The sequence below is a fragment of the Lithobates pipiens genome, unplaced genomic scaffold (assembly GCF_037356315.1).
Source record: "Lithobates pipiens isolate NorthernLeopardFrog02 unplaced genomic scaffold, aLitPip1_a1.2 Scaffold_18, whole genome shotgun sequence".
Lineage (NCBI taxonomy): Eukaryota > Metazoa > Chordata > Amphibia > Anura > Ranidae > Lithobates > Lithobates pipiens.
The window spans coordinates 641995526-642012613 of record NW_027507758.1 but is presented as its reverse complement, the minus strand read 5'-3'; the positions used below and the strand labels follow the sequence as shown (position 1 = coordinate 642012613).

General features: G+C 45.6%; 2 protein-coding genes across 2 annotated transcripts in view; both read right to left on the bottom strand.

Moving 5' to 3' along the window:
- Positions 1-17088, bottom strand: part of LOC143986904 (uncharacterized) — a 143697-nt gene that overhangs the window by 111354 nt on the left and 15255 nt on the right. Inside the window, exons 5-7 of the mRNA XM_077485312.1 lie at positions 9812-9991; positions 9547-9723; positions 563-646 (exon numbers count right to left, since the gene is read on the bottom strand). Coding sequence (XP_077341438.1) covers positions 563-646; positions 9547-9723; positions 9812-9991 — 441 coding nt within the window. The remainder of the gene's footprint in view (positions 1-562; positions 647-9546; positions 9724-9811; positions 9992-17088) is intronic.
- Positions 5430-9367, bottom strand: LOC143989765 (uncharacterized). Its single transcript, XM_077490036.1, has one exon. The coding sequence runs from the start codon at positions 8388-8390 to the stop codon at positions 7251-7253; it is 1140 nt and encodes a 379-aa protein (XP_077346162.1). The 5' UTR covers positions 8391-9367; the 3' UTR covers positions 5430-7250.

Below are 17088 nucleotides of genomic sequence, written 5' to 3'. Positions count from 1 at the left end.
CCCTAGAGATTTTAACTACGTATACATGGGAGAAAGGATACAGATGGTTATCGATCGATGTAGCGTCCCTGTATACATCCATTTGGCATGAATTCAGCCTTAGAGCCGTAGAGTACTATTTGGCGGAAGCACATTTGTTCATCCCTGTACAAGCCCAATTCATATACGAGTGTATCGATTTTACCTTGACCCAGAATTACTTTTCATTTATGAATAGTTTCTTTAGGCAGGTGAAGGGCACAGCCATGGTGGCTAGGTTTACTCCCAGCGATGCAAATTTATTCATAGGGTATTGGGAGCTCAAATATATTTGGGCTAACAACCCATTTGGGAGGAACCTAGTCATGCACGGTACATCGATGATGTCATTATCATTTGGAATGGTACCGAGGATGAGCTGGAAGGATTCCTTGCACATTGTGCAAGGAATCACTTCGGAATCTCATTCACACATGTGATTGATGAAAAGTCCTTGGTCTTTCTAGACCTAGAGCTACGGGCCGATGATAATGGAGTAATCCATTCAAGAACTAATTTCAAGCCGAGTGATGGCAATTCTTACCTTCACGCCCGCATCCATCATCATCCTAGGTGGATTATGAATGTCCCCTTTGGTCAGTTTTGTAGACTTAGGCGGACTTGTACGCTAAAGAATGATTATGAAGAACAAAGCCTGATTCTAAAAAGCAAATTTAAAGGGAAGGGGTACGAAGATGAGCACATAGAAGAAGCCTTTCAAAAATATCTACAGCTGTATGACAATGTCTGTGCAGGGGGTGAGAAATTGACAAAATATGATAGAGACCAACAACCACAAGTAAGGTTTTGTACTAGATTTAACAACAAAGTCACCATTATACAAAAAATCTTCAGAAAAAAACTGGAAGATTCTTGAATCAGACCCGATCCTGAAGACCAGTCTATCGTGACACCCAAATCTAGTCTTTAGGAAACCCAAGGATCTAAGGAGTGTCATTGCCCCGAGTAGAGTGAAGAAGATAAGGACCATAGGGCTCAACAATCCTTGGACCACCATCTTTGACCAAAAAGACAGTTATATGTGTGGGAGTAGTAATTGTGGCAATTGCGCACATATGTGCCACAGGAAAAAGGAATGTAGTCGGAGTTGATGGCAAGGGCTATAAGATCAAGCAGTTCATCAGATGTGGCACCCCATATGTCATATATGGCCTCCTGTGCCCCTGTGGCCTCACATATGTTGGTCGGACTTCACGGCCAATGAGGACAAGAATAAATGAGCACAGAAGTAATATTTCAACAGAAAAAGAAAAATATTTGGTACCAAGACATTTCAAGGAGGTCCATAATAGTAATACAGACAGCCTCAAAGCTTTTGGAATAGAAGCCATATCAAATGACTTAGATAGTGGTAAAAAGTATCAGATATTATGCACAAGAGAGGCTTTTTAGATTTTTACTTTGGGGACTTTAGCTCCGCATGGCCTGAATGAGCAAATCGAACTGCATAATGTAGTATGACTCTTGTAGTACCCACAGAGGCCCCTAGTACATGTGTTTTAGCTAAGGTGATCCTTTACTCTTACTTTTATCGCTAAGCTTGTTTGGGCATGTGGCCTCCTCTTTCTGTGATATAGATATTATAAAGAGGGGCTTGGCCAAAACACCTAGTCTGGTCATACCCATGGCATTGAGCTATGTTGCCATGGGGATAGAAGGGTGCATTGAATTTTGGAACTAGATGATAAGCACAATGAGTCTTTTTGCTGCAGATATGGATAAGAGTAATGTGTGTAGATGGTAGGTTTCGATAGGGTAGTTCGATAGTGAGGTTAAAGGTATGTAATAGATTTTTAGAATAATTAATCTTTTTGTAACAGTATTTTTATCTAACAGGATTTGTTTTTATAAAATATTTTAGACTAAAAGTAGGGTAATGAGCTCTCCGTGAAACAATGGAATATAATGACCGTATATTTATTGCTAATTGGATATGGATATGACAATTATGTTTACTATGTACATGGAAGCTCCCATATTGCTCCTCCGGTGTATTGTAATTAATTAGCTAAGTTTCATTGTTTCAATGCATAGTGGGTTGGCAGTAATGTGTTCATAGAAGTATCCATTATTGTATTTGTATTTATTAATTTCAGTAGTTGCTGCATACATGCATGTATAGGCTTGTATTTGTATTTTTATATATGTACATGTCTATATATGTTTTAATGGTTTTTAGTATTGGTTGTACACATGCGTATATCTATATAAATATTTATATACATGTAGGTGTGTGGAGGGTTTTGTACAGGTGTAGATATAAGTTTAATGCCGGGAATGCTTTTATGGAATGGTTATGGGATTCCTTTGAACATTTCCATTGCCTTTTAAGAAAACATTTTAAATTATTCTGTAACGACACCCCGAGTATGAAAGGGGTTAAAGCCATTTAGAACATTCCATTTCCGAACCCAAAGGCAGCTACCGAACACTTCAATCAGTCGAACAAGAAACCATATGAATAATTCTCCCCCAAGTACAAGACGAGGCTCTGTCTTGAGGTTCAAACAGGAATGAATTTTTATTTTGAGATCTCACACAAATATATACAGCAGGATGAAAGTACAACCTCTGACCAGAAACCTAATTAACACGAGCTAATTATCTAATCCTTTAGACAGCCTAGGTGACTCAGAGACATGACCTTTAGTACAGAATTCACGTCTCCTAGCTCACCAACTATACAATACACATTATCATACATCTCAATACAGAACTCCTTCATACAATTGCAGGGTTAATTAGCCCAGACAACAATGGCTGAAAGAGAAGTCACACTAGACTCATTTACATTATAGCAGACACAGGCAGAGACAGGTGGCTGGAATTGACATCAGCATCTAACAGTATTTGTCCCAGCATTATGAATCAGCCACTATTTCTAATATGGCAGATACACGTTTCTTTATTTTCTTGGTCACCCTGCACCCAAAAGTGACTCCTGTCACATGGCTCCCTCTTTGTGGGACACTCCAGCTTGATGCTGGAGGTTAATAATGTGTCCAATGACACCAGTGCTGGGGGTTAATAATGTGTCTGCTAACACCAGTGCTGGGGTTTACTAATGCGTTCGCTGACACCAGTGCTGGGGCTTAATAATGCATCTGCTGACACCAGTAATGGGGTATAATAATGCGTCCGCTGACCCCAGTGCTGAGGTTTAATAATGTGTCCGCTGACACCAGTGCTGAGGTTTAACAATGCATCCACTGACACCAGTGATGGGGGTTAATAATGCGTCCGCTAACACCAGTGCTGGGGGTTAATAATGAATCCGCTGACACCAGTGATGGGGGTTAATAATGTGTCTGCTGACACCAGTACTGTTGTTTTTTAAGTTTGCATGCGGCCCCCATGGGATATGAAAACTTGTCTTGTGGCCCTCAGGTAATTTGAGTTTGAGACCCCTGCTCTAAAGCAAACAATGGTTAACAAAAAAAACACAATAACGATATGAGATTTACGCAATAAAAACACTTTTTTTTTAACTGAAATCTATACCAAAAAAATGAAAAAAATATATATGCTGGAGCAAAGGAGCAATCCACTGACTGACTGCACAGGCCCCTCATGCTTGGGCATACACATTTTTTTTCCTCCTGCAGCACTGCAGGCAAGGATGTTTATATTCTGAGAGCAACACCCTGCTGCTGTCAGAATAAACAGATCAGTGCTGCCGCTGATTGGTGTTCCTGCGAAGTAAATTACAACGGTTAAAGTGTAACTCCACTTTTGTTGAGAAAAAAACATTTCCCTCTGGGTGATCTGTGTACATTGCAGGGATTATAACAATCTTTGTTGTGGATTCCTACCTTTTGTTATTCTGAAGAAATCCCTGTGTGTTTGTCTGTGCCTCTGTTCTGAGTGAGTCTAATGGGAGTGATTTCATAATTAACTGTCAGCTGTGCAGCTGCAGGGCACTAATGAGGAAAGCTGCTGGGCCTGCATCCCTTTAGACGTGTTCCTATTGAAAGTATCTCTCCAAAAAATGAAATTTTTGTTTCAGGGAATGCCTGAAATCTGACTTGTATCTTAGGGCAGACTTCTGGGAAATTTGGTGAGCCAATCACACAACCAGGAAATGATGTTTCTGGGGAGTGGTCAGTACACACTCTGTGTACAGAACAACTCCAGGTAGTCATATTGCAATGTATTCTCAGAAAATTACATTGGCGGCAGATTGAAAAGGAAAGGTCATTTTTAACCACTACAGATCCGCGCTATTGCCAAATGACAGCATCAGCGCGGACCTACATTTCCGGGACTACGTCTATTGACGTCGTCCCGGATACAAGCGGCCTGCGTGCCCCCTGAGGGGCGCGCGCGGCGCGCTCTGTGATCGGCGAGTCCGTGAGACTCGCCTGATCACCGATCCGTGCAAGGGGTCGATCCCGACCCCTTATCACGTGATCAGCTGTCAGCCAATGACAGCTGATCATGTGATAGAACGGAGCCGGTAATCGGCTATTATTCCTCCTCGCGCTGACAGCGCGAGGAGAGAAAAAAAAAGCCGATCACCGGCGGCCGTGATCGGGACATCAGTCCCGATCACGGCCAGCAATACAGCTGACCACCTGCCCCCTGCCAGTGCCCACCTGCCCAACGCCGTGCCATCCTGAATAAAAGTAAGTGCCCCCCCATCAGTGCCCATAGTGCCCACAGTGCCACCTACAGTGCCACCCACAATGCCACCCACAGTGCCATCCAGCAGTGCCACCAACAGTGCCACCCACAGTGCCCACAATCTGCCTCAAAGGTGCTGCGACCCAGTGCCGCCCATCAGTGCCCAGCAGTGCCGCCCATCAGTGCCCAGCAGTGCCACCTATCAGAGCCACCTATCAGTGCCACCTATCAGTGCCCATCAGTCCCATCTATCAGTGGTACCTATCAGTGCCCATCCGTGCCACCCATCCGTGCCACTTATCCGTGCCACCCATCCATGCCATCTTATCTGTGCCCATCTTTGCCCATCAGTGCCGCCTTATCTGTGCCCATCGGTGCCGCCTTATCTGTGCCTATTAGTGCCGCCTTAACTATGCCTATCAGTGCCCACCAGTGCAGCCCATCAGTGCCCACCAATGCAGCCCATCAGTGCCCACCAATGCAGCCCATCAGTGCCCACCAATGCAGCCCATCAGTGCCCACCAATGCAGCCATCAGTGCCGCCTAATCAGCGCACTTCAATGAAGGAGAAAAATGACCCGTTTGCAAAATTTTATAACAAACTATTAAAACATGATTTATTTTTTTTTATTTTTTTTTGCATCTTTTTTTGTTTGTTTAGCAAAAAATAAAACTCCGAGCTGTAACTAAATACCACCAAAAGAAAGCTCTATTTGTGGGAAAAAAATGATAAAAATTTCATTTGGGTACAGTGTTGTATGCCCGCGCAATTGTCATTCAAAGTGCATCAGCGCTGAAAGCTGAAAATTGGTCTGGGACTGAGGGGGGTTTAAGTGCCCAGTAAGCAAGTGGTTAATAACATTCAATTACAATATGATTAGTGTCGCAATTATATGCGCTATATTATTTTTTCTTTATTTGCTTTTTTTTTGCCAGGCAAGTGGAGTTACCCTTTAACCACTGCATGCAAATTGCTGTACCCGTACCTCGGTACTTTGACGCTAAAAACCATTGTTATGGCAGCAGCTAGCTTACATAGTTACATATTAGAAGAGGTTGAAAAAACACACAAGTCCAACCTATGTGTGTGATTATATGTCAGTATTACATTGTATATCCTGTATGTTGCTGTCGTTCACCCCATATACCCATAACCCGGCCTTGGGTTGCCCTTCTCATATCTAGCAACACCAAGTCCCCGGCCACCTAATGGTAGAAGAGAAAAGTGCAACAAGGCCAAACTTAGGGAGAAATCAATAGATCTCTAACAATCAACCAGGATAACTACTCCTGGGAAGTAAATTTGTGAGGCACAACCCCGCCTAAACTCCAGGGTGCTACACAAATAAAACTTACCTGCTAGTGCTAGAAGAGATCAGGCCTGATTCAGCCAACACTGCGGTTATGTGTGCAATGTATCAGAGGAGCCGGTGATCTACTGACACTGCACTTGTTGGGGGGCAGAAGGGCTGATCTGCTAACGCTGCGTTATTAGGGACACTATACTAAGGGGGACACTAATATAGTTCTGTTCATGATCAGGATATTGATCCATACAGACACTATACTAGTAATGGCGGTGATCAGGATATTGATCCATACAGACATTATACTAGTAATAGCGGTGATCAGGATATTGATCCATACAGACACTATACTAGTAATGGTGGTGATCAGGATATTGATCCATACAGACATTATACTAGTAATGGTGGTGATCAGGATATTGATCCATACAGACATTATACTAGTAATAGCGGTGATCAGGATATTGATCCATACAAACATTATACTAGTAATGGTGGTGATCAGGATATTGATCCATACAGAGACACTATACTAGTAATGGTGGTGATCAGGATATTGATCCATACAGACACTATACTAGTAATGGTGTTGATCAGGATCCTATAGCGTGAGTGCGATAGTGTGTGGACAATCTAATGCTAGCTGACCCTGGCACTATCTGATGTAACAAGTGACCCTAATACAGCGATTGGTGAACAATACTGTACACTGACGCTGTACTAATGGCACTGGTTGGGTGACAGGGGGGATCAATGGGGTTAAATGTGCCAATCTAAGGTATGTTGGTGTAAAGTGCGGTGATTATACTCACAGTGTGGTGATCTCTCCTCTTCCTGAACAGAAAAGGACTCGGGAAGAGAAGAAATCACAAGATAGCTCCCCGTGTTTACAAAATAAAACACAGGAGTGATTTGTCATTGGCTGCAGGTGATCAGCAGGGTACGGGGCAAAATTATTGGCTGGAACCTGCTGACAAACTTGTCCTACAGCCAATAACAGTGGAGGTTTCTGGGTGTGTGCGTGCATGGGTGCGGACCTGGAAGAAAGCCATGACATAAAAGTACATTACCAGACCTGTATGAGCCGCACATCCATTGTATTTTTACAACACTTCATCCATGTCTTTGGTGATCTCGGATCTCCTTATCAACTGTTTCTTCCATGATGAAGATCAGCCATGGAGTATATCTGAGGTGTATATCAGGGTGTGCTTCTTCCCCACATGTGACCTGTGATGTCCAGCAACATTCATATAGAAGACATTTCCCGCACTCAAGGCACTAATACACCTCGAGGGCTGTGTGAGATCTCTGATGTCTGGAAAGACTGGACGTCTGTGAAAAACATTTCCCACACTCAGGACAGGAATACGGCTTCTCCCCCGTGTGAGATCTCTTATGTGTGGAAAGATGGGACTTCTCTGAAAAGCATTTCCCACACTCAGGACAGGAATATGGTTTTTCTCCTGTGTGAGATCTCTGATGGCTGGAAAGATCGGACTTCTGTGAAAAACATTTCCCGCACTCAGGACAGGAATATGGTTTTTCTCCTGTGTGAGATCTCTGATGTCTGTAAAGATGGGATTTCTGTGAAAAACATTTCCCACACTCAGGACAGGAATACGGAGTCTCCCCCGTGTGAGATCTCTGATGTCTGGAAAGACTGGACTTCTCTAAAAAACATTTCCCGCACTCAGGACAGGAATACAGCTTCTCCCCTGTGTGAGATCTCTGATGTGTGTAAAGATTGGACTTCTGTGAAAAACATTTTCCGCACTCAGGACAGGAATACGGCTTCTCCTTCATGTGAGATCTCTGATGTTTGGAAAGATCAGACTTCTGTAAAAAACATTTCCCGCACTCAGGACAGGAATACGGCTTCTCCCCTGTGTGAGATCTCTGATGTCTGTTAAGACAAGACTTCTGTAAAAAACATTTCCCGCATTCAGGACAGGTATACGGCTTCTCCCCTGTGTGAGATCTCTGATGTGTGTTAAGACTGGACTTCATTAAAAAACATTTCCCGCACTCAAAACACGAATACGGCTTCTCCCCTGTGTGAGATCTTTTATGCACATTAAGACGACATTTAAAACCGAAACACTTCCCACACTCCGTACAGGAAAAGCTCTTCTCTGTTGGAAGGACGGCCCCGTCCCTCACAGTCTGAGGTTCCTCAGGATAAGAGGAATACGATGGTCCATCTACACTGTGTGGTGCCGGATGGACATTTGAGGTAGTCGGGTTTTCTCCTGGACTATACTGTGTGATGTCCTCATCTTCTACTTTACAGTCTGGAGACAAAGTGAGACAATCCTCTGAGGTTTTCCTCATCTCCCGTCCATCTACTAAAATAGAAATACAATGATTATTACTAGACATGAGCTGATTGGTTCCCCTAAACCAGGACTCCGCCCACATCAGGCAGCTTTGTCTCTGAGGATCTTACAATTCCCCCTTCAAGGTAACTAGTAAATGGGTCCTCTGATCTCCTACCAGATCATTTCTTTATTCATGGACCTTAGTCAGAGAGGGAGGAAACAACGAGAACTGTCTTTTATAGGAGTGACAGTGATGAGGGGATTATAGGACGAGTGTCCCCTCCCCCTCTATCACTCATTGCCATCTTCCCAACACAAGAAGTCCTGCACTTCCTTATTTAGTCCATGATTTAGTCATGAATAACAGCGGGGCTGAGCCCCACCAGAGGTCAGAGAGTGAGGATGGGGGGAGAACAACCAAGATGAAGACTGGACTGATCCTGAAGACCCCCATCATTGGGTTATTGACTCCTCCCTCATTATCACTTTCTGTTTAAGGTTCCAAAGTCTGAGAATGTTATCACATTATTATCAACATGTAAAAGTCTGTGCTCCAATCACATCATCCGATATAAAATGTCCAGCTGGTAGGAAATGGGTGTAACAAAAGAGAATACATATTATGTGTATATATAGCAGTGGGGGGAGGGGAGAGAGCAGAAGTCAGGACTATGTAATGTACAACATATTGTATAAGATACAACAGATAGGACTATATAATATCAGAATGATGTAATGTACAACATAGAGAATATAGTGCAGGGGTCAGGAGTATGTAATGTAGAATATAAAGTATACAGTGTAAGGGTCAGGACTCATAATATTGGTATTCAGTAATCAGTGGAAGATGAAATGATTACATGAGACAAGTTGCAGAGGTCCCACACCGCTGCCTCCCATCTCCTGAGACTGAATACATAGGAGGTTATTTACAAAAGGCAAATCCACTTTGCACTACAAGTACAAACTACAAATGCAAAGTGCACTTCAAATTGCACTTGGAAGTGCATTCGCTGTAAATCTGAGGGGTGGATCTGAAATGAGGGGAAGCTCTGCTGATTTTATTATCCAATCACGTGCGAGTTAAATTTTAGTTTTTTCTTTTCCTTGCACGTCCCCCTCGGATCTACAGTGACTGCACTTCCAAGGGCACTTTCAGGAAAATTTCACGTGCACTTTGCGCTTGCAGTCTAAAGTGGATTTGCCTTTAGTAAATAACCCCCATTGTTTCTATGTGTTTATCAGATGATGGGGGATCTAGGTGGAGCCTCCGTACTGCTCTCTCCTTTACAATAAAGTCTCCTCTTACCCGGTGATGTGAGGGGCGGCTGATTGTCCATCATGACGTCCTTGTAGAGATCCTTGTGTCCTTCTAAATACTCCCACTCCTCCATGGAGAAATAGACAGTGACATCCTGACACCTTATAGGAACCTGACACACACAATGATACAGTCACCATCCAGACACATTCCTTGTCTGTTACTGGATAATGTCCCACAATTCCCAGAATCCTCCTCACCTCTCCTGTCAGCAGCTCCATCATCTTCTTGGTGACTTCTAGAATCTTCTGCATGTTGTGTCTTGTAGGGATCGGGGATGGAGGTGGGGGGATGGTGATGGGATTCTGGATTCTCGAGGATCTTGTGGTCATATAATGAGATCTCCTTCTTGTAGATTTCTTCATTATTACTGTACAGTTCTGTGTAATACAAAGATAAATATCACTCTCCCATAATCCCTCATCTCTATGGTCAGCTCTATATTTATTCTCCAAGGATTGGCCACAATGTTCCCGATTCAGCAAAGGACAGACATCTCCATCCAATGATATGATTACAATGTGGTCAGATTTATAGATCCTTCTAGAAGTCATACTGTATAATAGAGTCACTAATGTTTTACTAGTAAGGATCACTGACCCACCAGGAAATGTTACCCATTTAGTTATTTTCTATATCCAATGCCGCCATCTTGTGCTATAACCAAATATCAGAGTATGTAGACTTTATGTATTCATAGTACTTGTGTGCAGGGCCACTGATAAGGGGGTACCACTGGCTCTGCTGTATGGTACCCGGGCCCTATCAGTTCCAGAGGGGGCCCAGGAGGCCAACATGTCCATCTGAGTCCGTTAAGCTACATTCTGTTGGCTTTCTATCATTCTATGACAGAGCGCTCTTCTCCCACTATAAGTAGCTGGGCTTCCCCCTATAAGTAGCTGGGCTTCCCCCTATATGTAGCTGGGCTTCCCCCTATATGTAGCTGGGCTTCCCACTCCTCTCCCACTATATGTAGCTGGGCTTCCCACTATATGTAGCTGGGCTTCCCACTCCTCTCCCACTACATGTAGCTGGGCTTCCCACTCCTCTCCCACTATATGTAGCTGGGCTTCCCACTATATGTAGCTGGGCTTCCCACTCCTCTCCCACTATATGTAGCTGGGCTTCCCACTCCTCTCCCACTATATGTAGCTGGGCTTCCCACTCCTCTCCCACTATATGTAGCTGGGCTACCCACTCCTCTCCCACTATATGTAGCTGGGCTACCCACTCCTCTCCCACTATATGTAGCTGGGCTACCCACTCCTCTCCCACTATATGTAGCTGGGCTACCCACTCCTCTCCCACTATATGTAGCTGGGCTTCCCACTCCTCTCCCACTATATGTAGCTGGGCTTCCCACTCCTCTCCCACTATATGTAGCTGGGCTTCCCACTATATGTACCTGGGCTTCCCACTATATGTAGCTAGGCTTCCCACTCCTCTCCCACTATATGTAGCTGGGCTTCCCACTCCTCTCCCACTATATGTAGCTGGGCTTCCCACTCCTCTCCCACTATTTGTAGCTGGGCTACCCACTCCTCTCCCACTATATGTAGCTGGGCTACCCACTCCTCTCCCACTATATGTAGCTGGGCTTCACACTCCTCTCCCACTATATGTAGCTGGGCTTCACACTCCTCTCCCACTATATGTAGCTGGGCTTCCCACTATATGTACCTGGGCTTCCCACTATATGTAGCTGGGCTACCCACTATATGTAGCTGGGCTACCCACTCCTCTCCCACTATAAGTAGTTGTGCTTCCCACTCCTCTCCCACTATAAGTAGTTGGGCTTCCCACTCCTCTCCCACTATAAGAAGTTAGGCTTCTGATTTTTCTCACACTATATGTAGCTGGGCTTCCCTCTCCTCTCCCACTATATGTAGCTGGGCTACCCACTCCTCTCCCACTATATGTAGCTGGGCTACCCACTCCTCTCCCACTATATGTAGCTGGGCTACCCACTCCTCTCCCACTATATGTAGCTGGGCTTCCCACTCCTCTCCCACTATATGTAGCTGGGCTTCCCACTCCTCTCCCACTATATGTAGCTGGGCTTCCCACTCCTCTCCCACTATATGTAGCTGGGCTTCCCACTCCTCTCCCACTATATGTAGCTGGGCTTCCCACTATATGTACCTGGGCTTCCCACTCCTCTCCCACTATATGTAGCTGGGCTTCCCACTCCTCTCCCACTATATGTAGCTGGGCTTCCCACTCCTCTCCCACTATTTGTAGCTGGGCTACCCACTCCTCTCCCACTATATGTAGCTGGGCTACCCACTCCTCTCCCACTATATGTAGCTGGGCTTCACACTCCTCTCCCACTATTTGTAGCTGGGCTACCCACTCCTCTCCCACTATATGTAGCTGGGCTACCCACTCCTCTCCCACTATATGTAGCTGGGCTACCCACTCCTCTCCCACTATATGTAGCTGGGCTACCCACTGCTCTCCCACTATATGTAGCTGGGCTTCCCACTCCTCTCCCACTATATGTAGCTGGGCTTCCCACTATATGTACCTGGGCTTCCCACTATATGTAGCTGGGCTACCCACTCCTCTCCCACTATAAGTAGTTGTGCTTCCCACTCCTCTCCCACTATAAGTAGTTGGGCTTCCCACTCCTCTCCCACTATAAGAAGTTAGGCTTCTGATTTTTCTCACACTATATGTAGCTGGGCTTCCCTCTCCTCTCCCACTATATGTAGCTGGGCTTCTCACTCCTCTCCCACTATATGTAGCTGGGCTTCCCACTATATGTAGCTGGGCTTCCCACTATATGTAGCTGGGCTTCCCACTATATGTAGCTGGGCTTCCCACTATATGTAGCTGGGCTTCCCACTCCTCTCCCACTATATGTAGCTAGGCTTCCCACTCCTCTCCCACTATATGTAGCTGGGCTTCCCACTCCTCTCCCACTATATGTAGCTGGGCTTCCCACTCCTCTCCCACTATTTGTAGCTGGGCTTCACACTCCTCTCCCACTATATGTAGCTGGGCTTCACACTCCTCTCCCACTATATGTAGCTGGGCTACCCACTCCTCTCCCACTATTTGTAGCTGGGCTACCCACTCCTCTCCCACTATATGTAGCTGGGCTACCCACTCCTCTCCCACTATATGTAGCTGGGCTTCCCACTCCTCTCCCACTATATGTAGCTGGGCTTCACACTCCTCTCCCACTATTTGTAGCTGGGCTTCCCACTCCTCTCCCACTATATGTAGCTGGGCTTCTCACTCCTCTCCCACTATATGTAGCTGGGCTTCCCACTATATGTAGCTGGGCTTCCCACTATATGTAGCTGGGCTTCCCACTATATGTAGCTGGGCTTCCCACTATATGTAGCTGGGCTTCCCACTCCTCTCCCACTATATGTAGCTAGGCTTCCCACTCCTCTCCCACTATATGTAGCTGGGCTTCCCACTCCTCTCCCACTATATGTAGCTGGGCTTCCCACTCCTCTCCCACTATATGTAGCTGGGCTTCCCACTCCTCTCCCACTATTTGTAGCTGGGCTTCACACTCCTCTCCCACTATATGTAGCTGGGCTTCACACTCCTCTCCCACTATATGTAGCTGGGCTACCCACTCCTCTCCCACTATATGTAGCTGGGCTACCCACTCCTCTCCCACTATATGTAGCTGGGCTTCACACTCCTCTCCCACTATATGTAGCTGGGCTTCACACTCCTCTCCCACTATTTGTAGCTGGGCTTCCCACTCCTCTCCCACTATATGTAGCTGGGCTACCCACTCCTCTCCCACTATATGTAGCTGGGCTACCCACTCCTCTCCCACTATATGTAGCTGGGCTACCCACTCCTCTCCCACTATATGTAGCTGGGCTACCCACTCCTCTCCCACTATATGTAGCTGGGCTACCCACTCCTCTCCCACTATATGTAGCTGGGCTACCCACTCCTCTCCCACTATATGTAGCTGGGCTACCCACTCCTCTCCCACTATATGTAGCTGGGCTACCCACTCCTCTCCCACTATATGTAGCTGGGCTACCCACTCCTCTCCCACTATATGTAGCTGGGCTTCCCACTCCTCTCCCACTATATGTAGCTGGGCTTCCCACTATATGTACCTGGGCTTCCCACTATATGTAGCTGGGCTACCCACTCCTCTCCCACTATAAGTAGTTGTGCTTCCCACTCCTCTCCCACTATAAGTAGTTGGGCTTCCCACTCCTCTCCCACTATAAGAAGTTAGGCTTCTGATTTTTCTCACACTATATGTAGCTGGGCTTCCCTCTCCTCTCCCACTATATGTAGCTGGGCTTCTCACTCCTCTCCCACTATATGTAGCTGGGCTTCCCACTATATGTAGCTGGGCTTCCCACTATATGTAGCTGGGCTTCCCACTATATGTAGCTGGGCTTCCCACTCCTCTCCCACTATATGTAGCTAGGCTTCCCACTCCTCTCCCACTATATGTAGCTGGGCTTCCCACTCCTCTCCCACTATATGTAGCTGGGCTTCCCACTCCTCTCCCACTATTTGTAGCTGGGCTTCACACTCCTCTCCCACTATATGTAGCTGGGCTTCACACTCCTCTCCCACTATATGTAGCTGGGCTACCCACTCCTCTCCCACTATATGTAGCTGGGCTACCCACTCCTCTCCCACTATATGTAGCTGGGCTTCCCACTCCTCTCCCACTATATGTAGCTGGGCTTCACACTCCTCTCCCACTATTTGTAGCTGGGCTTCCCACTCCTCTCCCACTATATGTAGCTGGGCTTCTCACTCCTCTCCCACTATATGTAGCTGGGCTTCCCACTATATGTAGCTGGGCTTCCCACTATATGTAGCTGGGCTTCCCACTATATGTAGCTGGGCTTCCCACTATATGTAGCTGGGCTTCCCACTATATGTAGCTGGGCTTCCCACTATATGTAGCTGGGCTTCCCACTCCTCTCCCACTATATGTAGCTAGGCTTCCCACTCCTCTCCCACTATATGTAGCTGGGCTTCCCACTCCTCTCCCACTATATGTAGCTGGGCTTCCCACTCCTCTCCCACTATATGTAGCTGGGCTTCCCACTCCTCTCCCACTATATGTAGCTGGGCTTCCCACTCCTCTCCCACTATTTGTAGCTGGGCTTCACACTCCTCTCCCACTATATGTAGCTGGGCTTCACACTCCTCTCCCACTATATGTAGCTGGGCTACCCACTCCTCTCCCACTATATGTAGCTGGGCTACCCACTCCTCTCCCACTATATGTAGCTGGGCTTCCCACTCCTCTCCCTCTATATGTAGCTGGGCTTCACACTCCTCTCCCACTATTTGTAGCTGGGCTTCCCACTCCTCTCCCACTATATGTAGCTGGGCTACCCACTCCTCTCCCACTATATGTAGCTGGGCTACCCACTCCTCTCCCACTATATGTAGCTGGGCTACCCACTCCTCTCCCACTATATGTAGCTGGGCTACCCACTCCTCTCCCACTATATGTAGCTGGGCTACCCACTCCTCTCCCACTATATGTAGCTGGGCTACCCACTCCTCTCCCACTATATGTAGCTGGGCTACCCACTCCTCTCCCACTATATGTAGCTGGGCTACCCACTCCTCTCCCACTATATGTAGCTGGGCTACCCACTCCTCTCCCACTATATGTAGCTGGGCTACCCACTCCTCTCCCACTATATGTAGCTGGGCTACCCACTCCTCTCCCACTATATGTAGCTGGGCTTCCCACTCCTCTCCCACTATATGTAGCTGGGCTACCCACTCCTCTCCCACTATAAGTAGTTGTGCTTCCCACTCCAAGAGCAACCAATTAGCTACTACGCATCGGAAGTTTCCAAGAAGCAGAAAGTGGGAACCAGTGACCAAAGATGACATTTGGAAATTTCTGGGCCTAATAATAATTCAGGGGGTGGTGGGGAAACCCCTGCAGAAGTGGTATTGGACAACGAATAAATTACTTGCCACTCCATTCTTTGGCACGGTCATGTCAGAGTACAGATTTTCCCTGATTATGGAATATTTACACTTTGAAAACAATGAAGAATTTGATGAAAGTACTCATCCTGCGCCAAAACTCAAGAACATTTGGGAAGTATCTCAAATGATTCTAAAGAATTTCCAACGGAGCTATGTGCCAGAAAGAGATATCAGCATAGATGAAAGTCTAATGGCCTACAAGGGAAGGCTCAGCAGGCTACAATACATTGCATCAAAGAGAGCACAATCTGACGTAAAATCCTGCATGCTATGCGAATCGTCAACTGGCTACATTTGGAATTCCGTCCTATACACTGGAAAAGGAACAAAATTCAATCCAAAATACAGCAACTATGGAATGGCAACATCTTCCGTTCTGTCACTCACTGAGCCATTGCTAAATCAGGGCTATTGCGTAACAACTGACAACTTGTATACATCTCCTGAACTTTATGAGTTTCTGCTGCAAAACAAAACAGATGCCTATGGAACCGTTAGGGCTAACCGGCGCGACATGCCGCCAATGTTTGGCAATAAGAAGCTGAAGACTGGAGAAATGGTTGCCTGGCAGAAAGGCAAAATGATGGCACTGCAATGGCGTGACAAGAAAGATGTGTGCCTAATGAGTACAGTTCATAATACCTCCACTGTTATGGTACGCACAAGAGGTGGGAAAGAAATTATGAAGCCACAAGTAGTGATAGACTACAATAACACCATGGGAGGTGTTGACAGAGCTGACCAAGCAATGACATTCTACCCAGCAATGAGGAAACAGCAAAAGAATTACTATAAGAAGATCTTTAGGCATCTTCTTGAGCAATGCTTGTGGAAAGCCTACATTCTGCTCAAAAAAAAGAGTGACAAGCCTGTGATTCATTCTGACTTCATTTGGAAAGTTGCCGAACGGATCTTTGTGAACCACCAAACACCATCAATGGCTGTGAATAGAGCTGGACGTCGTGCTGTTGGCGTTGTCAATCCAGAACGCCTGACTGGCCGTCACTTCTTGGACTACATCCCACCAACCAAGAAAAAGTCAGCACCCACAAGGATGTGCGTGGTTTGTTGCTCGAAGAAAGATGACAGTGGAAAGAAAATCAGAAAGGAAACCAGGTTCCATTGTCCTAATTGTGACGTCGGACTTTGTGCAGTCCCATGTTTCAAAATTTATCATACCCGGGATATTTATTAAACAAATATGCAGTGTCTAGTATTACAGTGACTAGTAATATTGCACCCTACAAATTTCAGTCTTTTTGATTACATTATTAAATAAAATTTATTCTTATTATATTATTATTTTTTTATAATTATTTATAGTTATTTATTATATTATAGTTTATGATTTTTTTGTTTCAAAATGATTCTACCCAGGATGTCTACTAGACTCTTGTTTGGACAGATTTAAGTGAGTTATTCCAACAAATTACAGGCCTACAATATAAAACAACAAATTTCCACGCAAAACAATGTACTGTTTTGACAGTCAAAAATCAGACATAATCAG